This window comes from Mercenaria mercenaria, chromosome 14 (genome assembly GCF_021730395.1).
Source record: "Mercenaria mercenaria strain notata chromosome 14, MADL_Memer_1, whole genome shotgun sequence".
In the NCBI taxonomy this organism is placed as follows: domain Eukaryota; kingdom Metazoa; phylum Mollusca; class Bivalvia; order Venerida; family Veneridae; genus Mercenaria; species Mercenaria mercenaria.
The window spans coordinates 61566736-61591695 of record NC_069374.1 but is presented as its reverse complement, the minus strand read 5'-3'; the positions used below and the strand labels follow the sequence as shown (position 1 = coordinate 61591695).

General features: G+C 34.7%; 1 protein-coding gene across 1 annotated transcript in view; it reads right to left on the bottom strand.

The window, feature by feature from the left end:
• LOC128548214 (uncharacterized) overlaps window positions 1–24960 on the bottom strand; it is a 70350-nt gene that overhangs the window by 3028 nt on the left and 42362 nt on the right. Inside the window, exon 5 of the mRNA XM_053522666.1 lies at window positions 6799–14681. Within this exon, the coding sequence (XP_053378641.1) occupies window positions 6799–14681 (7883 nt within the window). The remainder of the gene's footprint in view (window positions 1–6798; window positions 14682–24960) is intronic.

The window sequence follows — 24960 nt, the reverse complement described above, 5'->3', positions numbered from 1 at the left end:
CTATATGATAAATCATATATATGCAGATAATTTGATCATTCAAGTGTTCACATATTGAAATTTGCACCAGCTTTTGGCTCAGACGCTTCAGCTAAAATGCAACATTCATCATGAAATATCCTTCTCTTAGGAAGAAACTCAATTTTTATTTGAAAAGGCAACGTGGTGTTGTTATATTTGTTGTCGTTTTGGTTCATAGATTCCATTCATTTTATCAAGGGATTTTCTACAAATGAACGGTAGTGAACACATCAAAAGAGCAAGTAGATTAAAAATGCATTATTGTCATATTTTTTGCTGTCACTTGATATTTTGAAACATTTTATGGGTAAACTTGTTCTGCAGTTACAAAAACGCATTTAAAAGGGGGATAGTTTCTTATAATTGCAGATTTTATGTTGGGGATGTAACGCACTGTAATGAACATTAAATTACATATTATTTTAAGCATTCTTGATGAAGTTACTGAAATTACCTTAATAAAAGGTGTGTATGCAACATTTGTCAACAAGTCTTAAAAGAAAGAACTTTTCCTGTAATCGAGTGTAATGTTGCAAGATAACAATTATATGGACAGGACTAATTAATGTAAAGCTGTCAAATGCATCCAGATAATTCCAGTAGAAGTTCCCTATTATTTTCTTTATTTCACTCACAAGTATTTAGACATTTCAGTTTTCAATGTTCAATAGTGTTTAAACCGTAGAGACATTGAGTTAATGTTAACTATTTGTTTACTTCAGTACGGTATATATATCTGTACATAAAAATTAGTTATGACCTATTTTGTCAAAATACGCATACTTTAGTTGAATTATATGCTTTGGTATTAAACTAAAACTTGCAACACCTTGATGCAGACGAATGTCCTTATTTCCTTCCATATCAACTTAAAATATGCATCATTGTGAAATTTGCAAAACAGTTCTTTGATGCATAAACATAATGCACATAGTCTCGTATATATAAATGTTTTGCGTATATGCAGATATAACTTTGATTTAATAAATCATTTCTCTTATCAGAGGTAAGGGTACATTGCCAATTCTGTTTTAGAAAGAAAATACAAAATGTAAGCATTTTATGACAGAAAGTCAAAACTGACTAAACTGAACATGACATATTGATGCATTAAGAGACTGTCATCTTGCTAAGTCTAACGGATATCACGCAAATATTCCTGTGGACAAACAGATCCGCATCAACTAAATGCTTTATTTTACGTCAAATTATAAAATACTGCGTGTATCAGTGAGGCATAATCCATATCATTCATTACATATCATTCACTGCGAGTGATATATCCGCTGAATTCGAATCACTTGCCCCAATCCAATGTAGGTGCTGGTCTCGCTTGGTACGTAGAATAATTCCTTTGAAGAAGCTATCCAGCCACCTTTTAGATCGTTCTATCCAGGTAACCACCCGTGGTGATATAATGCTTGGAGAGGTACCTTGGATCTTCCTCAAATAACAAAAGCTGAAATATCGCCACACGACTAATAAGCGTCGTTGTGACGTTGAATGCATTATGATATAACGCCTGGAGGGGTACCTTAGGTCTTCATCTACCATCAAAAGCTAGAACATCGCCATACGACCGATAATTGTGTCGTTGTGACGTTAAAGGCGGCGTGATGATATAACGCCTGGAGGGGTACCTTAGGTCTTCATCTACCATCAAGAGCTGGAACATCGCCATATGACCGATAATTGTGTCGTTGTGACGTTAAAGGCGTGATGATATAACACAGGAGAGGTACCTTAGTTAGGTCTTCGTCTACCATCAAGAGTTGGAAAATTGTCATATGACCCATAATTGTGTCAGTGTGACATTAAATCCTCCAGAAAGTGAGAGATATAGCTTTGCTGTTCTATTTGAACACTGGTTTTAGTTTTTCGCATAAATGGTAAGTAAATGGCACTTTGTTTTGTACAGCATATTTACTCGATTATAAAACGCTACTTGAGAAGTATATTATAACGTTATGCTAAATCTAATCAAACAAAATAGGAATGTATGCTGTGTGCGTCTTTGCATCGTCACCGTTTACGTGCGTTCTTTCCCCGTGCCCAAATTAAAATTGGTAAAAATGTTTGTTTGTTTATTTGTTTTGGGTTTAACGCCGTTTTCCAACAGTACTAAGTATTTCAGTCATGTAACGGCGGGCAGTTAACCTAACCAGTGTTCCTGGATTCTGTACCAGTACAAACCTGTTATCCGCAAGTAACTGCCAATTTCCCCACATGAATTATCAGTGTTGGAAGACGAATGATTTCAGACACAATGTCTTTTATCAAATCGTCAAGGAGAAAATACGCCCCACCCGGGGATCGAACTCGCGACCCCGTGATCCGTAGACCAACGCTCTCCCTTCTGAGCTAAGCAGGCGGGCTCAGTATTTCAAAGTATATAAGCATAAAATAAAACAACAAAAAATGTTTGTCTTGAGTGAATAAGAATATATCACATTAAGAAGTGAGACAATTGTATTTTGTCCAGAGCACTCATATCCTCTATCATATCCGACGCATTTGAGAGAAATCGCTGGCAAGGATGGTTCCTATTTCAGATAGTCCACAATTTGCAAGTTCCGACAACTGGCTGTGTGTCACAGCAAACTTCGAAAGCTATTCCTACAATCTATTTCATAATTCAAAGCTAACCAAATAGGGCATCGGGCAAACAACAACTGACACCTACTTTCCACTTACTCAAAGCAACTATCAACCATTGCTTATTTTTCCGTATCACATTTCATTGGAATACAGGGATTTGTATTCTTTTAGAAAATGCACATTTTATATCAATCAGAAAATTTGTTAGTGTGCAAAATGAGGAGTATGGTGCGGCATGTTAACACAATCAGTTTTTAATAATATATTTTCTGCAGTGGAAGTGACTAGTATTGTTTCTGATGTTTTCCAACTTTTAGTTTTGTAGACCTTTAAATATGACCAAGTAATGAACTTTGTGGAAAACAGAAAGCAAGACCAAATGTTATGAAATACAGTGTTTATCGCTAAGATTGATATCTTAATGCTACATATTATATTTCATCGAATTCTTCAGCATCTCACAGTAATGGATTTAATGTCCATTATAATATTCACTTCGGAGTACATTAATTATATCATTAGACAATGACTATCATATTCATACATGTTGGGTTTGTAAATATATACAAATTCCAAGATACTAAACATCATGTTACATAACGTAAAATTAAAATTAAAAGACTTAATGATAAAATGTGCTGTATTTGTTAAACTGTCTGACATGACCCATAAGGTACAACATGATTTCATAAACAATTAATGACATGTTGTTACAAAATTTACTTTATATATAACAAAATGAACATAAAAAGACACTTGTGACTAGAATACAAAAATGTATTACATCACATCTAGTTAAAAAGTTTAGGACAAACATGCTCAATTTACACATTAATTATATGCTCATTTCCGCACAACAATCTATCTCTCTTTAACTAGAAAAATAATGTTGTTTTTTTTAAAAAAGCTGTTTCCCGAAATAAACATTTTAAAGCAATCTTTTAAATCAATTGAAACCTTCATTTTTAGTTTTCATGAAATTTTGCTTGGTCTGCTTGAATATACCAGAGTGATTAAAACTTATGTTCATATATGTTCATAAATTTCGTACAATACAACTGATAGAAAATCAATTGATATTTGTGAATAGAAGACTCTTTTGCAGCTGTTTCCAGTTAAGTCACTATTATTTAATACTCATAAATTTAGTGACGTCTGAACACTTTCTTACAATTTTGGATTCCTTTACACGACTCTATTTAACAATCAAGTACAGACGATATAAAACAGTAAAATGTCTAATTTAGACATATTTAGTACGTTGCTTTGACGTCTGAAATTTGGGATAATGTAAAATCTGCTTTGGTATACATCATGAATCTCTATCATTAATCTCTATCTGGTGCAAATTTGGTATACTTAACTTGAAAAAAACTATTAAAGATAACGAAAAGAAAAAGTAGCGTTTCTTTTAGCCTTCTTCGTTAAATCCTAAGCCATATCTTCAGGAATATATAGAAATTCTTCTGTGCTAACATTAGACTCCATATACAAAACCAGTTTTGTGTACTACGTTAAACATTTATTATAAAACAGTATTTTCCTAATACAGTGTACATGTAAGTACTCTTTATTTGAAAATTTCATGTATCTAACTTACCAAATACCTTTAATTTTCAAACAGAGCGTTATTAGTTTAAAAATTGCTATTTGACCTTGACATGTTGAAGCCGTATTTGCTTTATTAACAATTTTATTGTGCATAAATCAGTGAATAAGCCCAAAACAGATTTTATGATATTTTGTCCAGTAAATGCAAACAGAATTAACCAAAATATCAAAAACATTAAGAAATAATCAGATGATTCAGCTAAAAGGAAACTATCACAGGAGAAGGTTTAGTAAATGAAATGTCTATACATTCATCTGTCCAATAATGTTCAGAACAAGGAGAGGAGTCAGAAAATTTCCTTGACTAATCCCGGTAAAAACAAGAGTTTCGATTCTTTAAAAAGTCCTGTACGTTTGAACCAAATATTGTTCTACAATGTAGACTTAATCAAATAGATTTTTCATGGCATGATTTTGTATCCGATGGAAATTTAGCTTATAAAAAGGATAGTGTCGTGTGCTATATTGGTAGTTAGACATATTTGAAAATATTGGTTCTCCGGTCAATTGTTCAAAATTTGCTTCTATTTGTATCATATGTTTGAGTATAGAAAAGTTCCACGATGCGTATTTTAACAAAACTGTTCACAGTTGTAAATTACTTATTAACAAATATAAAAAGAACATTGCGTATTAACAGACAATACATGTATAAATATTCAGTAAAAATGAATAAAAGTGTATGTATACAATTAACAAACGTATAAATTACAAAAGTATGTTAGGAAACATCCAACAAACAAAACATACACAATCATTTGAAGGTTTTATAGTTTTTCTTATTTTATACTATTATGTTAAATAATTAACGTCAAACCCACCTGTAGTCAACATTAAGCTTAAGAAAGACAGTACAGTTGACATCTTAACACTTAATACACTGAAATGATAGATTCACGGGAACATCTATAGTTACCATTTCTGGGTTTTCCAGATAAACAACGTAAAGCCGTCACTTACAGCTAAACAAACGTGCGGAGCTACCTTAACGCTATGTACGCGCATTATTATTGATTTTACACACAAAAGACATTGTCTCATATTTCTAACTAAGCATGTTATAGTTTAACTTGTTGTTCACCATGTAGTCCCAAGCTTCTGTGTAAAGCGCTTTACACGTATTAACCATAAGCAATATCAATCAATGGCATGTCAAAATATTGTCATATGTGCTTAAATGACATCTTTACCCAGCATGTTCCTCATAAAAATGAAACAATTTTGCCCAATATTTTAAGTTAAGCTGATAAGTTATTAACTGTAGTAAACAGTTTACCATTTATTACAATATTGTCTTAAAATTATTTGGGCCATCGGAACATACACTTAGACCAGTATGTCGGCAAAAACAAGAATCCAGTATTTTATTTGATATGATACGAATAACGTGCTAATAATGTTTATCTCTTATACAATATTCATTTATTAAAACATCTGGTCGGATGAAGTGTCTATACTTTATCAACATAATCTTCTAACTTATTAAACTTAGTTTAAAATTCATTGTCAAAATATCTTTCAATTAAATACATGACAGCATCAAATGGATTTTAGCCTTTTCCTTATGTTTCAGATGCTGCTTTCTAACTCTTTTAGTTTTGTCAATGTCATTCGAATGCTCCCACGTACTTACTTCCTATTTTATTATGTCCAAGGAAAAAAACAACATTATTCTGTTTTCACTCTACTGACATACATTGTATTAATCAAGGCACAACTGAAATATTCTTGTTTTCATTTCTCTTCACAATAACATTTAAACATGTATAACACCGTTTTGCAAACGTAGAGACGCAATTATAGCAGAAATATATACAACATACACTTTTTCTGCAGAAAAGTCTTACACAATATGTATACACTGAACCGCTTTGAAGTGTAACACACTATTCCTCTAAATAACTCTTATTTTAGACAAGATATTTCTAAGAACGTTTTATAATATGTAATACATAATTTACAATAATTTTGTTATGCAGAAATTCCTATATATCACAAGATACACACAGCAAAAATGACATAAAACAGAAAATATTCATCATGAAATAATTCAAGTGTGTCAAACGTTTTTTAAATACCAAAAACAGTCTATTAACAGTCAGTGAGATTCGGGTGTAAACCAAATAGTTCTCTATAAGACTTTTTGAAAATGACCCTAAAATTACGAAAACTTTGCAATATTTCACCAAAACCGCAAGTTGCTTCGTGTTGAACATTAGAAGATGCATTGATCAACCATTTTGAAAGTGGTACTACGAATGTTCTATTATAGTATCTTTAATGCCTCCAATGTGCCTTGGAATGGGAAAAAGTTGGAATTACCCATCTTCATCTTTTAACAAAAAATCTGTCATAAAACATTCCCACAGGACTACCTCATTATTTCCTGTGTTTTGGTCACCCTTGAAAATATTCTTTTGCAAATAAACCACGATGACCTCATGAAATATTACCGTGAATGTTTAAATTAATCTTTTTGAAACTAAAACAATCTTTACCATCTACTACGATTGTGAATGACGATAGAGACCTGACATATTCTATCCCCTTCCTATAGTAAAGGCTTACACCACCGTTCCACGAACACAGCTCTACTATGACTGGATACCGACATTCTTGCACCGTATCCACAAACTGCTTGAATGTCCTGTTTGATATTATAACATCATTTAATTTAAACTCTTTCTTACCATGTGTAAAACTATGCCCGCTTAGTGCAAGTACTGATGTATTGTCCTGATTTACTATCTCCTGCTGCTCTGTACTGGTAACGTCTTCCACAGTAACGTTAGATAGTGACACTGTTGCAGAATGCTCACTTTTAAGAAGTGTATCCACAAGTTTTTGCAAAACTTTGCTATTCATGTTTAAACTCTGTAGTTCAAATGATTTCCTATTAGACGTAAAATGTTGACCTTTAACTTGTAAAATGTCAATTCGTTCTGTGTCCTGGTGCTCTGTCTGATTGGTATCTTTTAGAGTGACATCTTCAATCTTCAATGACTCACAGTTCATTATTTTATCTAAGAGTATGTTACATGTACTGTTTGACAATGAAATCGATATTAGGTGCATATTTCTAATATGTGAGATATGGTCATCCAGTTGTAAATGCATAGTTGGTATATTCTTCAGCGTAAGCGTCTGTAAGTGGTCATTTGACTGTAAATGTGTGAGAGATAATTTCTTCAGTGTCAGCTTTTGTAAATGATCTCCCAGTTGTAAATGTGTTAGTGTTACTTCCTCTAGTGTCAGCTCATTTAAGTGGTCGTTCAGCTGTAAATTTGGTAATGCAACTTTCTTCATAGCCAGTTTCTGTAAGTGGTTACCTAGCTGTAAATAAGGTAGTGATGCATTCTCCAGTGTAAGGTCCTTTAATTTGTCATTCAACTGTAAAAGTGTAAGTGGCACATCTTTTAGTGTAAGCTTCTGTACGTGATCACCCAGCTGTAACTGTGTTAGTGGTACTTCATGCAGTGAAACCAGCTTTAAATGGTCATTTAGTTGTACCTGTGCTAGTGGTACACCATTCAGTGTAAGATGCTTTAAGTGGTCAATAAGGAATAAATATGTTATTGGTATTTTCTTCAGTGTAAGCTGTTGTAAGTGGTCATTCAGCTGTAACTGTGTTAGTGGTACATCAACCAGTGTAAGCTTCCTTAAACGATTACCCAGTCGTAAGTGTTTCAGTGGTACATCATCAAGTGTAAGCTCTTTTAAGTGGCCATTCAGCCGTAACTGTGTTAGTGGTACAGTATACAGTAGAAGAGTATGTAAGTTGTCATTCAGTTGTAACTGATTTAGTGGTACTTTCTTCAATGTAAGGTCCTTTAAGGTTTCATTAAGTTGTAAATGTGCTAGAGGTACATTTGCCAGTTTAACCTTCTGTAAGTTGTCATTCAGTTGTAACTGATTTAGTGGTACTTTTTTCAATATGAGGTCCTTTAAGGTTTCATTAAGTTGTAAATGTGCTAGAGGTACATTTGCCAGTGTCAGCTCCTGTAAGTGGTCATTCAGTTGTAACTGTGTTAGGGGTACTTTCTGCAATGTAAGATCCTTTAAGGTTTCATTAAGTTGTAAATATGTTAGTGGTATTTTTTTCAGCGTAAGCCACTGTAGGTGGTCATCAAGCTGTAACTGTGTTATTGGCACAGCATGCAATGTTACCTGCTTTAAGTGATCATTCAGCTGTAAATGTGTTAGTGGTACATCATCCAGTGTAAGCTCCTGTAAGTAGTCATTCAGTTGTAAATGTGTTAGTGGTACTTTCTCTAGTGTAAGCTTCTGTAAGCGTTCGACCAGATGCAACTGTGTCAATTGCACAACATTTAGTGTAAGCCGCATTAAATTGTCACGCAGCTCTAACTTTGTTACTGTTACTTTATTCAGTGTAAGCTCCTGTAAGTTGTCACCCAGCTGTAACTGTGTTAGTGGTACTTCATCAAGTCTGAGCTGCTTTAAATGGTCATTCAGCTGTAGCTGTGTTAATGGTACTTTCTCCAGTGAAAGCTTCTGTAAGTGGTCACCCAGTTGTAACTGTGTTAATGGTACATCATGCAGTTGAAGCTCCTGTAAGTGGTCACCCAGTTGTAACTGTGTTAATGGTACCTCATTCAGTGAAACATTCTTTAAGCTGTCATTCAAATGAAGATGTGTTACTGGTATTTTGTCAAGGATGAGCGCCTTTATGTGGTCATTTAGATGTAAATGTGCTAGTGGTATATTTATCAGATTAAGCTCCTGTAAGTGGTCACTCAGTTGTAACTGTGTTAATGGTACATCTGACAGTGAAACCTGATTTAAGTTGTCATTCAGCTGCAACTGTGTTAGTGGTATATCACCAAGGCTGAGCTCCTTTAAATGGTCATTCAGCTGTAACTGTATTAGTGGTATATCATCAAGGCTGAGCTCCTTTAAATGGTCATTCAGCTGTAACTGTGTTAGTGGTATATCATCAAGACTGAGCTTCTTTAAATGATCATTCAGCTGTAACTGTGTTAGTGGTATATCATAAAGGCTGAGCTCTTTTAAATGGTCATTCAGCTGTAACTGTGTTAGTGATATATTACCAAGGCTGAGCTTTTTTAAATGGTCATTCAGCTGTAACTGTGCTAGTGGTATATTTATCAGATTAAGCTCCTTTAAATGGTCATTCAGTTGTAACTGTGTTAGGGGTACTTTCTTCAATGTAAGATCCTTTAAGGTTTCATTAAGTTGTAAATATGTTAGTGGTATTTCTTCCAGCGTAAGCCTCTGTAGACGGTCACCAAGCTGTAACTGTGTTAGTGGCACAGCATGCAATGTTACCTGCTTTAAGTGATCATTCAGGTGTAAATGTGTTAGTGGTACATCATCCAGTGTAAGCTCCTGTAAGTAGTCATTCAGTTGTAAATGTGTTAGTGGTACTTTCTCTAGTGTAAGCTTCTGTAAGCGTTCGACCAGATGTAACTGTGTCAGTTGCACAACATTTAGTGTAAGCCGCATTAAATTGTCACGCAGCTCTAACTTTGTTACTGTTACTTTATTCAGTGTAAGCTCCCGTAAGTTGTCACCCAGCTGTAACTGTGTTAGTGGTACTTCATCAAGTCTGAGCTGCTTTAAATGGTCATTCAGCTGTAGCTGTGTTAATGGTACTTTCTCCAGTGAAAGCTTCTGTAAGTGGTCACCCAGTTGTAACTGTGTTAATGGTACATCATGCAGTTGAAGCTCCTGTAAGTGGTCACCCAGTTGTAACTGTGTTAATGGTACCTCATTCAGTGAAACATTCTTTAAGCTGTCATTCAAATGAAGATGTGTTACTGGTATTTTCTCCAGAATAAGCTCCTTTATGTGGTCATTTAGATGTAGATGTGCTAGTGGTATATTCATAAGACTAAGCTCCTGTAAGTTGTCACACAGTTGTAACTGTGTTAATGGTACATCTGACAGTGAAACCTGATTTAAGTTGTCATTCAGCTGCAACTGTGTTAGTGGTATATCACCAAGGCTGAGCTCCTTTAAATGGTCATTCAGCTGTAACTGTATTAGTGGTATATCATCAAGGCTGAGCTCCTTTAAATGGTCATTCAGCTGTAACTGTGTTAGTGGTATATCATCAAGACTGAGCTTCTTTAAATGATCATTCAGCTGTAACTGTGTTAGTGGTATATCATAAAGGCTGAGCTCTTTTAAATGGTCATTCAGCTGTAACTGTGTTAGTGATATATTACCAAGGCTGAGCTTTTTTAAATGGTCATTCAGCTGTAACTGTGCTAGTGGTATATACCTCAGATTAAGCCGCTGTAAGTTGTCACCCAGTTGTAACTTTGTTAGTGGTACATCATACAGTAAAAGCTCCTGTAAGTTGTCACCCAGCTGTAACTGTGTAAGTGGTACATCATACAGTCTAAGCATCTGTAAGTTGTCACCCAGCTGTAACTGTGTTAGTGGTATATCGTCAAGGCTGAGCTCCTTTAAATGGTCATTCAGCTGTAACTGTGTTAGTGGTATATCATCAAGGCTGAGCTCCTTTAAATGATCATTCAGCTGTAACTGTGTTAGTGGTACATTCTCCAGTGAAAGGTCCTGTAAGTTGTCACCCAGTTGTAACTGTGTTAATGGTACATCATACAGCCAAACTTCTGTTAAGCTGTCATTCAGCCGTAACTGTGCTAGTGGTATATTCCTCAGATTAAGCCGCTGTAAGTTGTCACCCAGTTGTAACTTTGTTAATGGTACATCCGACAGTGAAATCTGATTTAAGTTGTCATTCAGCTGCAACTGTGTTAGTGGTATATCATCAAGGCTGAGCTCCTTTAAATGGTCATTCAGCTGTAACTGTGTTAGTGGTATATGATCAAGTCTGAGCTCATTTAAATGGTCATTCAGCTGTAACTGTGTTAGTGGTATATCATCAAGGCTGAGCTCCTTTAAATGGTCATTCAGCTGTAACTGTGTTAGTGGTATATCATAAAGGCTGAGCTCTTTTAAATGGTCATTCAGCTGTAACTGTGTTAGTGGTATATTATCAAGTCTGAGCTCATTTAAATGGTCATTCAGCTGTAACTGTGTTAGTGGTATATCATCAAGGCTGAGCTCCTTTAAATGGTCATTCAGCTGTAACTGTGTTAGTGGTACATTCTCCAGTGAAAGCTCCTGTAAGTTGTCACCCAGTTGTAACTGTGTTAATGGTACATCCGACAGTGAAATCTGATTTAAGTTGTCATTCAGCTGTGACTGTGCTAGTGGTTTATTCTTCAGATTAAGCCACTGTAAGTTGTCACCCAGTTGTAACTTTGTTAATGGTACATCCGACAGTGAAATCTGATTTAAGTTGTCATTCAGCTGCAACTGTGTAAGTGGTACATCATACAGTATAAGCTTCTGTAAGTTGTCACCCAGCTGTAACTGTGTTAGTGGTATATCATTAAGGCTGAGCTCCTTTAAATGGTCATTCAGCTGTAACTGTGTTAGTGGTATATCATTAAGGCGGAGCTCCTTTAAATGGTCATTCAGCTGTAACTGTGTTAGTGGTATATCATCAAGGCTGAGCTTCTTTAAATGGTCATTCAGCTGTAACTGTGTTAGTGGTATATCATCAAGGCTGAGCTCCTTTAAATGGTCATTCAGCTGTAACTGTGTTAGTGGTACATTCGTCAGTGTAAGCCTCTTTAAGTTGTCACCTAGTTCTAACTGTTTTATTGGTACATCATACAGGTTAATCTCCTGAAAGTTGTGCGTCAACTGTAACTGTGATAATGGTACATCACGCAGGTCAAGCATCTGTAAGTAGTCATTCAGTTGTAACATTGTTAGTGGTACTGTCCTCAATGTAAGGTCCTTTAAGGTGTCATTCAGTTGTAACTGTGTTAGTGGTACGTTTAAAAGTGTAAGCTTCCGTAAGTGGTCAATCATCTGAAACTGTATTAGTGGTACATCTTGCAGTGTAAGCTCCTGTAAGTGGCCATGCAGTTGTAAGTCTGTTATTGGTTTATCATGCAGTGTGAGCTGCTTTAAGTGGTCATTCGGCTGTAGATGTGTTAGTGGTACTTTCGTCAGTCTTAGCTCCTTTAAGTTGTCAACCAGCTGCAACTCTGTTAGTGGTACATTATCCAGTGTGAGCTGCTTTAAATTGTCTTTCAGTTGTAGGTTTGTAAGTGGTATATTGTCTAGCGTAAGCTCTCTTAAGTGGTCATTTAGTTGTAAGTGTGTTAGTGGTACATTCTCCAGTGTAAGCTTCTGTAAGTAGTCATTCAGTTGTAAATGTGTTAGGGGTACATTATGCAGTGAAAGTGTCTGTAAATGTTCATGCTGACACAGATGAAGCTGATGTACATTGCAAGTTGTGTATCTATTCACACTGAATTCTATTGCTAAACATATTTCCTTTAGAATTGTCTGATGTGAAATGAAATGAATAAGTTGTTCTAAAATACTGTCGTGTACGTTTCCATGAGAAAATAAGTACAATGTCTCAAGTTTCTGTGTTTTCAGTCCTAAAAAATGGTCAACCATACCTGGTACAAAAGCAGTCTTGCTATCAATTGAAACGGCTAAACATTTAAGACTTTTCGCAAATCTACCAATCAAATCATGCAAATCATTTGAAATAGAACTTTCGTCTATCTGCAGTTTGCATACAGACCACACTTCTGATAATTCGAAATGCTTTCGGAAATAATTTATTACGTCTGGGGTGAATAGAAGACGAGAAGAAACGACTAGCGATTGTATCTTCTTTGCATTTGATTTAAGGAGATTTTTCAAGGAAGCAGAGTAGGATTCTTCTTTGCATGAGTCATCAATTATTATATCAATTAGGGGTAAATGCCGGCATCCATGTCCAGTCGTTGTAATCTCTGTTACACAGCTAACTAACATATTTTGGATAGATTTCATCTGACGATGTTCTTTGTTAAACCAGCATAAGTATTTGCATCTGTACATACCGGTTGTCTCATCTTCATTTATTGTACTCTGCAATGACTGTAAAATCACACTTGCTATGCTTGGATGGAAGCTACTCATAAACATAAACACAGTTTCCATCTCCAGTATACATGAAACAGAACTACATCTTTTCTTTATTACATCACCGATATAATCTGAATACTCTGACTGTATATACAGAGCTGCTAAGAATTCCTGGACTGTTTTATGATAAAATGAGTAAGTATATTGTTTCCTCCTCGCTCGTACGTACACAAACTGCTTTGTCAGTAAGCCTGTCTGCAAACATGTAGAGAGGACAACATCAGTAGTAGCATTTTCATCGGCTGGAAGGTATTTGAATGCCACGGCTTCATCAAACACGAGAGAGGATCCCTTGTTTTCAGAGAATAGTGTTTCAAAGGCCAATTTCCCAAGCTTAATCATCAAATCATAGTAATCTTCAAAGAAAAACCTTTTAAAGTATGTAACATTTGAAGGCCTGTGATATTTGAATTTATCCAGAAGTTGAACTTTTTTCTCAGCAATGCTAAACAATGCATCGACGATGTCTCCGTAAATTTCACTTTGGGAGTTACCAATTTCTTTTGATATATTCCACAGATAAAGCAGTTGTACAAGTATGACAGGTGTATTATAAAACTGAGTTATCTTTTTCTCATCAAGCATTGATCTAAATATTTGACATGCATTATCTGCGTTCAGAGCATCATCCCTCAAACATTCTCTTTCTTCAAAAATTGACAATATTCTTGGTATGAGCTTTTTTGAACAGACTTGTTCTACTTTCTCAATGCATACATGCTGATCTATTTTGGTTGAATCTAGGGGAAGCACACAAAACCTCCAGGGTCGAGATGTTGTTACGTATGTGCATGCTTTTCTTGTTGACCTTTTAGGTATGCCAGACATGGCCCATTCATCAAGTCCATCAAGTATAATCAAACACTTTTCGTTAAACATAACTTTTTCTAGAACTTCAGGAGTGTACGCACTTTGTCTTGCTAGAGCACTAATGACATTATTTGTTATCAAAGAATCTACATGACTTTCAGTTGCATCTGTTTCTCTAAGAAAAATGACAAAAAGAAATTCAAACGTTTTCATCTGATTTACGTCATTTTGGTCAAAATAGCAACATTCATTCTTTACTGGACTATGCGCTTGACACCAATTTAGAGCTAACCATTTTACAAAGGACGTTTTACCTAGACCAGGCTCTGCAGTTAAGTATATGTTCTTGAACTCTTTCGACTCTTTGTGTCGATTCGTCCTAAAACCCAACTCACTCACTTTGTTAAATACCATCTGTAATGAATTCACTGGTATTCCCTCTGATGTTTCAGTTTCTTGTCCTTTACCTTGTTTTGACAGTTGGTTCAATTTGTCGGTTTCTTGTGAATACAATGGATATGGTGGAATGTAGACTTTGATAAATGGGGCATCTACTTCATCCAAACAAGGACATATCGGAATTGTTCCGCAAATCTCTTTGTAGTATGTCGTTAGGTCTGACTTTAGATCTAAAATAGCAAAATATTTATGATTTTTAACTCTTGTCATTTCACATTACAGTCTTCTGCTATTAGTTTGTATGGTTGTGTTCTTTGCCTCATATTTGACATACAACATGTCGTATTTATGTTACATACAAAGTTGTACAAAACTAACAAATAACAGTATGATGAAACACATGTAATCAACTACTTTGCTAAAAATACATTGTAATCTCATAATATCACAAATAATTTTAACATTACTAACTTTGAAATGAACAACAAATACTAATTAAAACAAGAGGGCCAAGATGGCCTAGGTCGCTTACCTGAGAAACACATTATAACAGTGTAAACATGTTTCACCTAGTGATTTCACGAAAACAAATATTCTAACCAATTTTCATTAAAATTTGACCAAAACTGTGGTCAATTATTTTCTTTAATTTGACCTAGAGACCTAGTTTTTGACCTCACATGACCAAAATTCGTGCTTTCTAAGATTTAAAAAAGAAAACATTCTAATAAAGTTTCGGAAAGGTTGGAGCAAAAAGGTGGCCTCTAGAATGTATACAATCTTTTCTTTTGATTTGTCCTAGTGACCTAGTTTTTTGGCACTATGTTACCCAGATTCGAAATGATGCATGTCTTTATGATAACAAGTACATTCCGACCAAGTTTTTTGAAGATAGAGTAAAATTGTGGACACAAGAGTGGCAACAAGATCATTCTTTGATTAGCCTGGTAACCTCATTTTTAACCCCCTGTGACCCAGATAAAAAATAATCCGAGACGATAAACATTCTGATAAAGTTTCAAGCACTTAAAAAGAAAAATGCAGCCCCTTTTGCATACTTTAATTTAACAGGTGACATAGTTATTGACTCCAGATGAACACGATACAAAATTGGGCCAAAGATAATCAAGATAAACCTTTTGACCAAATTTCATGAAAATATGGTCATAAAGAGGCCTCTAAAGCGTTATAAAGCTTTTCCTTTGATTTGACAGGATGACGTAGCTTTTTACCAAACATGAGACATATTCAAACTTGACCTACAAGTCATCAAGGCAAACACTGATCCAGTATAAAATGCAGTCCTTATTGCATGTACAACTTTATTTTATTTGACCTTGCGACCTAGTTTTTGACCAAAAGATTACCCCTATTCTAACCTGACCCAGATTTCATCAAGCCATCCTAATAAAATTTACTGAATATCCAGTGTATAATGTAGCCCTTATTGCGTACAAAGTGTTTTTATTTAATTTGACCGGGTGACCTAGTTTTTTACCTCAGATGACCCATATTCCAAACTGACCTATATTTCATCTTGACAAAAATTCTCTTCAAATTTCATGAAGATCCGGTATAAAATGCGGTTCCGTTTGCATACACAATGTTTTTCTTTGATCTGACCTAGTGACCTAGTTTTTTACCCCATGTAATCCATATTAAAACGGGGCCTAGATTTCATCAATGCAACCATTTTGATTTAATTTCATCAATAGCCGGGGTTTTTATTTGACTTGACTTAATAAACTAGTTTTTGAGCCCAAATGACCTATATTAAAACTTGACCTAGACTTGATAAAGGCAATTTTTCTGACCCAATTGGATGTAAATCAATTCAAGAATACAACCTCTATCGTCTACACAGTGTTTTCTTCTTTTGATTTGACCTAGTGACCTAGTTTTTGACCCCAGATGACTCATACAAAAACTTGACCTAGATTTCATCAAGGTTATTAGCTTGACTAAATTTCATGAAGATCAATTGAAAAATATAGCCTTTATCGCATACACAAGCTAAATGTTGACAGACGGCAGACAGACAGACGACGGACGCCGGATATCGAGCTATCACAATATCTCACATGAGCATTGCTCAGGTGAGCTAAAAAGCGAAACGAAAATAATTCTAAATAATTGAAAAACATGGTCATCAAACGATTTATTTTCAATGGGTATCTCATATTATATGGAATCTATTCAAAAGATAGAAAAAAAGAATCCGGGCACAGTTATTATAGCGAAAAACCTTATGCTAAGCCATGTTTTAGATTTGATTTTCCTGCACAACATCATCTTTTACTGGTGCCTGGTGGCCGTAAACTATCGGTCAAATCCGTAGGCATTCTGTAGTACAATTCTCCAGTTTTAATAGTAATAATAATTATTTTTTTATCATTATTTGATAAAAATGTGTATCTATTTTGGATTTATATTATTGCTATATGAATTAACTTGTTCACCATATAAGTTATTATGGAAACTGACCTCCCTGCAGGTCCCTGCAGGTTTCTTTTTTTTTTCATTTCACACTCTAGAGAAGAAATGCACATATTACATATATTGGTTTCATTCTGTTTCTAGAATTTTCGCGACAGGACGTTCAACTATTTTAGGACACGTTATTGGCATTCTAGTATACGCAGAAAAGGAGGCATCTTTACGAACATCTTCTCAAGAGTCCATAGAAATTTCTACGGCAGTGTTACTGCTGTTTTCAGAAAACCGCGCCGATACCATGTTTGCATCATACACAGGTTGTCACTGACTAATATCGATTTTCTTATCGTGAGTGGCTAATTTTGTAATCGTCATTGACATAAACTCCGCCGAAGACGTACATTGCATTTTGTAGGGGTTACCTGTTAAGTTGTTTAAAACAAGTCAGTCATTCAATGTATTTATGGTTTTTGAAGATGATATTACATTTTTAGCCGTATCTCAGAATCAGTCTCAAATCAAACATTTTTACAATTCTAACCAAAACGTGCAGAATAGAGACATCTACCAGCGAGTACCAAACAATCGGACTGATTACATTATCTTTGTAAAACTGTCCCTATAGGCAAAAAAATAATGTTTAGATTCTCAGGCCACTTTTTGCAAAATTTAATGAGGCAGTGCGGATTTTTTTTTTTTTTTTATTATTTTATATTTTATTAACGATATTACCCGTTTAATATGGAATCCAGTGATGTACATCCATTTTTAACACTCTTAAAGAAATTATGTAGATAGTAATTGATAAGAACAGTACTTGTTCTGAAGGTTGCATTTGGCACCCAATATATTCTGAGAAAACTACTATATATATTAAACAAAAAAATTGTTGAAGCATGGACACCAGTCGAAACTGACGACAGACAAAGTATGACCACAAAAGCTCACATTGTCACAGTACGTGACAATTGATCTATTAAAAGAAACTGGAATAGTAACACCATGACAGTTTGTGAAGGTAAATGGGGATAAAACCCCAAAATATCACATTTTCACTGTTTTGGTGTATTTCTTTTCAAAAACAGCATATTTATAGCCTAAAGATGGCTAATTTCTGGCAATCAGAGATAAAAATGAACATATTTAACAGTTTAAATGAGTATTTTTTATGCAGATCAGAGAAAAAAATGACAAAACAGGACAAAACAAGGCTACAGTTAGGGTAACTGCTTGAAAGTTATGTCGCGACAGCTATTTTTGCCAAAATCTGACGCACTGCCTTATGTTACTGAAAATGCCATAAAACCTTAGAAACTGTGGAAAACAAGCTAAACCTTTATTTTTTCATGCATTTATGTTGCTTGTACATTTCAAATTAAACTGGCACAATGTCAAAGAAAAAAGTTTTTTCTTATAGGCGTACAGACAATAAATAGGAAAATGGAGCGAAAAAATGGTAGTTGCATAATGGCGGATACAAATAGGCCTCAGTTTTTTTCTCTGTAGAGCTATTTTCCTTACTTTCTTTGCATTTTTTTTTTTTGCTAAAATCACATGACAGATCTAGGCTTGACATGTTGACATGTAGGTAACATTTTTATAATGAAATAATAACACTGCAGATGTTGTCTGGGATACTTAGATCATACACACCACCACTGCAGTTTTGGGTCTCGTTTTCAGCTGATTTTGTAGTTTGTGTATTAGACTGAAAATATTTTTCTTGCATCAAACATGACCCCCACTTTCCTTTTGATTTTTTCAGCACTGAAATATTCTTCAAGAACATGTAAGTTACAGGCATTTAAAACGGGTCCTGATGTGTGCTGCGGCCATTGGAAATATGTCGATTCTATATAGTATAAAGAACAACTATTTAGTCTGCTGTAACCTATATAATAAATTCACGAAATTTCCTAGTTTCGTTTTGGCACGATTCATCAATGTATAATGTACGCTTAAATAAACAGAACACCAAACGCCTATTAACTAAGATGAACAGAGTAACCGTTCTTAACGATTTATTCGTACTTACTTATTTTCGTTCTTTCGTCCTCATTTTTTTTTGTTGAATTTTCATTTTTCGCGGATTTCGTCAATTTTTCCTTGATAAAAAATTAGATGCGGTGGGTCAATATCGTATGCGGCTGGGCCTGAGAAACTAAACATTATTTTTTTTGCCTTAAATAGCTGTTGATCAACGCCGCATTATCTCAGTTCTTTCACGTATATATATTTTTATCTGTCACCAATGTCCATCTATTTCCTTGTGACAATTTGATAAGAAATCTTTAATCCCTTCTAGCCTCACTGCAAAATGCAAATTAAGTCAGCGGGTTCATAAAGATCAAAAGATGTGTTAATACTTTATAAATTACAATTATAAACAACATATGTATTTTTATCGCTCGGTCACTAAATCATAGCCTGATAGGCATCACTTTTTATGTTAAAAATAAATATTTGATTTAAACATAAATGCCCTTTTTATTAACATTACTCAAGTTTAACGGTAAATATATAGTTTTCTGTGTTGGAGAATCTAGCAAACATGCGATTCTGAAGACAGGCTTGATTTAACTGGAATATTTTTTTCGTACATTGAACATGTAAGGTCCTACTTTTAAACAATTCAACTTCCGGTCCTGTAGCCGTTGTACATGAAGGTAAAGGCCTTAAGTGCTGGACTCCTTCATTTGACTTTTATAGCGAATTGAAACTTTATTCGAGATTTATGACTAAGTAAGTTTCTTTGCCAAGAAACTTGCTCATGACGGAAATTCATTTATTTATTTTCTTAGGTTTAACGCCCGTTTTTTAACAGTTCTTCCTTTATGTTGTGTGAACAGTTTACCTAACTGTCGCTCCTGGGAAGAATCAGTAAATCAGTACTAGACTCCCGTGCTCCGGAAACTGTCAACTTTCTCACATAAGGCTCGAACCAAAACACCCAATCAGTGAGAGGTAACAGTGATTTTGAGTCAGCGACTAACCACTCGACTACGGGGGCGGTCACACGATGAATGGATACTGCAATTTGGAGTCTAGAAGTACCACAGGTTTGTAGTTGTAATAAAGCCAGAAGTCGGCATAGAACTCCCAAGTTGATTTAAGGCGATGGGTTCGACTAATACCTTATTTTTATTTCTACTTTTTTCGTTTGACTAAAGTATTCATGACATCGCATACCCCATGTCTTCTGTATGCAGTAATAAATTGACAGATGAAATAATGTATAATTTTTCATATGGAAAATTTTTCCAATAAAATTCTCATCGATGTCGATCCTTCGGCTTGGTATTTTACAGTTTGAGAGAATATATCGATAAAAGTATTTTATCTTTTTATTTAAAACTGCGATAGTAAATACTAGTATTGAACCTCTACGTTCACAGCGTTTGTAAAAGGCGATCTTTCTTATACTTTATTTACCGTTAGATTGCCTGTCGCAAATAGTAGTATTTAACGATCGTACCATTTGACTACAATATGCGTTTAATCAGAATCACATGTGATTTTGTTAGTTTAAATCATAGATATAGTTTTCCTATCATAAGCTTGTCCAACGTCGACAATTCGCGGCGTCGAACTTGGAAAAATCGAAAACACAGCATATTGCCCGCGTTTGAAACAATTATCATTGTTACAATTCGTCGAGCGTTATATACATCGATGTCGATGTTCGACAGTTCAAATGTATAATCCTAATAGTTGTAAGTGTATATGCTGCGTATGTGTACTTGCACATGTATGTATGTATCATGCAGGATTACCTTGAAATAAACTACCATAATATTTTACTTTTGTATCTAACCTTTTCCATTGTGGTTAATAGAAATATATTTTTGGGCGGAGCAAACTACAAGCGTGATTAAATTACCCTCTCACTGATAACTAGAGCGACAGCTACGTCATTTACTACTTGCGTTTGATGTAAACGCCAATTCGGCGAGGTTTTCTGAAAACAGCAGTAATTTCCTTTAATACTCATAGTTTTTATACTGTAATATTTCTGATGAGATGTAAAATTGATCCAAGGAAATAATAGGATATGAATGCTATAATTACAAGAAAACTTACTTTGCAATATTACATCATAATTTTCATATAGAAAAATGTCAGTTATTTATTTTATTTATTTTTAGGTTTAATCATAGTCATACGCGACTTTCCAGTTTGATGGTGGAGAAGACCAATGCCCCTCCGTGCACTTTTTCATCACGAGCGGGCACCTGGTAGAACCACCGACCTTCCTAAGCCAGCTGGTGCATTCTCACATGAAGAATTCAACCCGATGAGCTCGAACCCACATCGATGAGGCAAGTGATTTGAAGTCAGCGACCTTAACCACTCGCCACGGAGGTAGATGTCAAGTTTGAAATAATGTGACATATATTATTAAACAAACTATAATAATTGATTTTAGATTTATGTATTTTTCAAAATTATCTAAATATACAGTGTCAGCAATTGAATTTTAAAGAGAAGATACAGGTAATTGTGAAAGTAAGATTTATGTATATATAAAAGTGCATGTTGGTCTTTTATTTCAGTTGCAGTGTCCCTCAGTGCAGCCTTATGGAGCTTTGGCAAGACTTAAAACAGTAGACTTCGAAAAGGCACAGGATAACTTAGTGCTGCTTTTATCAAACTATTTCATGTATAAACTAAATAACTACATTTTCCATCCAATTCAAATGAAACTCGGTACACAACATCAGCATAATGTGGACATGCAAGTACTGTCAGAACTATCAAGTTTGATTTACTTTACCTTCAGTTAATATTCAAATTTTAGCTCACCTGATCATAAAGTACTCAGGGTTAGCTTTTGGGATCGCTGACCGTCCGTCTTCGTCCGTCGTCCGTCTACACTATCCTTTCAACAGCATCTCCTCCTAAACTATCAAGCCAATTTTTCACAGGGGTGTGCTGTCTAAAAATTGTTCGAAGAATTGAATTCCATGCAGAACTCTGGTTGCCATTGAAACCGAAAGGAAAAACTTAAAAAATATTCTTGTCTAAAACCGCAAGCATAGAGCTTCGATATTTGGCATGTGACATCATCTAATGATCCTCCATTAAGATTTTCAAATTATGCGCCTGGGGTTAAAGGAGGCCCGCCCCGGGGGTCCCAAAGTTTACATAGACATATAGGAAAATGTTTTAAAAATCTTCTTGTCTGAAACCACAAGACCTAGGCATTTGAGATTTGTTATATGGCATTGCCTTGTGGTCTTCTACCAAGATTGTTCAAATTATTACACTGGGATGTAAAGAGGCCCCACCAAGGGAATCCAAGTTTTACATATTCTTATACAGGAAAAAAACTTAAAAATCCTCTTGAATGAAACCACAATACCTAGGACTTTGATATTTGGTATGTAGTATTGCCGTGTGGTTCTCTACCAAGATAGTTCAAATCATGGCCCTGGGGTGAAAAGAGCCTCGCCCCGAGGTCACTTGTTTTATGAGTTATATAAGAAAAAATACTTGAAAAATTATCTGGTCATATTTCCTAGACTGTTCAATTATAATTACCTCATGAACCCAAGTAATAAGGGGTCACTTGACTGTGACCTTGGCCTACTGACCTACTTGTATTTTAAGATACAACCCTGAAATTTGGATGACATATCGTCCATTGAGAGCCAGAGGGGTTCATCAGCATATGGATGAAGAACGTTGAAGAGCCCGTCTGGCTCTCAACGGACGATATACAGTTTTGCACACCGATCTTAATACTGACGTTCAGTGACCATGAATTTGACCTAGAAATCTAATTTTCTTAATAATCTAGCATCAGTTTGACTTTTAAAACATGTATCTCAAATTACTCAGGTGAGCGATCACGGGTTATCATGACCCTCTTGTTTTTTTATTGTATCACAGATGCATTGGTACCTTGCGTATTAAAACTCCTTCTACAGATTCCATCAGATTCAGTGAATCATGATATACTTCATGGACAGGCAGCAGACATACAGAAATTAAGGTGATTTTTATATCTGATGACTCTTTTCTAAAGTTATGGCCTATTTTGGAGGATATTAATAGTTAAATATTACAGTATCTTTTGTCCTTCTTGTATTTAGCTCCTCCCTTACTTTCTATCCAATTCCCATGAAACTTGTTATACATCATTACCATAAATTTCAGGGCCTCTACCTATTTTAGAGGTGTTATGCCCCTTTTTAAAATATAACAATTATATTTGTATCTAATGCATTCCTCTCCATCTACGATTTTTATTCACTTGAAATGTAAGTTGATATGAAATTATCAACATAACGTAGGCATGTACATATTGCCAGACCACCATTTCAGGTTACTTTTTCTTGACTTATGCCTTTTACTTTGAAATATCACAAATACATTTGTACATTGTGTACCCACAGTTTCAAACAATTCTAACGGTGCTAAGTATACATCATCAGCATGAAGTGATCATGTGCAGAGTGTCAATGGAAAATGAAGATGCATGGAGACATGAAGACAAATTTATATCATCTCTTAAAATTCATAGGTCTTAGTCTTTATTACTTGTGCGGGGTACTGTTTTACCGCTTCTTAATAAAGGCATGACTTTTTTTCTTAATAATATCTGTCAGACTGATATCGTTATAAGTCTAAGATATAACACTTTATATTTTGTATTCTTAAATGTGTGATTTTAATGGGCAAATGAAACCTGTGAGATTTATACTAGCGTAAAATTGACTAAACTTCCTCCTTTCAGATGCTCATTCAAAGGGCCACAAATGTTTGAAGCATTGGTCAACTGTTTAATGTATCATACAGAATGTACAATCATATTTCCAGACAAAAATTTAGAACACCAGAGAAAAAGAAATATCAAGGATTAGGGAGAACGAAAATTATGAATCATGCATGAAGAACCTGCCTTAGACTAATTTGCAAATAACATTGAAATCTCACAATTGTTAATGTCATACTAATAATGCGTATGTAAGTTAAGAAAGATGTACTCTTCTGGAAAATATGCGTCCAGTCAATACTGCAACAACAAAATATTTTTGTTGAATTTTCTGAGCTACATAGGAATTGTAACATGGCCACATGGATAGTACAAAATATGCAGTCATATTTCCAGACACAAATTGGGAGAATCAGAGAAGAAATATCAAGAATTAGGGAAAAGGAAGTATGTGTCATGCATTAAGAACCTGCTTTATATTAATTTGAAAAATATTTTGAACCCTCACCATTGTTATTGACATTATGCATATTAAAGTTTAGAAACGTGCATTTCGATTAATCATCTACTGGCACATTTTTTTCAATTCTCTGAGCATAGAGCATAGTTCTACATATTTTTTTAAAAAACTTCATAATCTAGTCTTAGGGAAAACAGGTTTTAGGAAATATACGTTTGTGGTCTGTAAGTCAGTCTGTCTTTTTGTACCCGACCAAAAATTGATAATAAAGTAGGAATACAAGTATAGTATATTGGAAAGTTTGTAACACTCTTTATCTGTGTAACTTGTTCCAATAAAGTATGTCTTTCAAACTTGTTTTATAGAAATCTTTTCATGAGGTTTTCAATGTAAATGTTCTATTGCTTTTATCATGTACTTTTGATGAGAAGTAACCTTTGTGGTGGAAAGTGGGATTCAAATAACTGTTTTCTCATTGTCAGTAACTTTTCGGTGATTCAGTGGATTTTCAAATTACTTGTCACAGTCATTGAATGTTACCATTCGATGTGACACATGCTAGATTCAAATGATAGCCAGCTCGAAGGTCAATGTAACAACAAGTAATATAAAATCAAACTTTTTGTGTCTGTAACTTTTCATAAATGTATTACAGCTCACATAACGTGGCACAAATATTCATCATAACAAGATGACATGTAAAATTTATGACTCGGACTTCTAGCTCAAAGACCAGTGTTCTATATAGAAGCTATCTTTAAACTATGTTAATGAAACCAGCTTACTACGTTATAAAAACTTTTATTGATAGTTTACTTATTCCAAAAGTGATGATGTTGATATACAATAAACTCATTTATGTCCCCGGTGCCGAAGAACTTTACCCATACAGTTG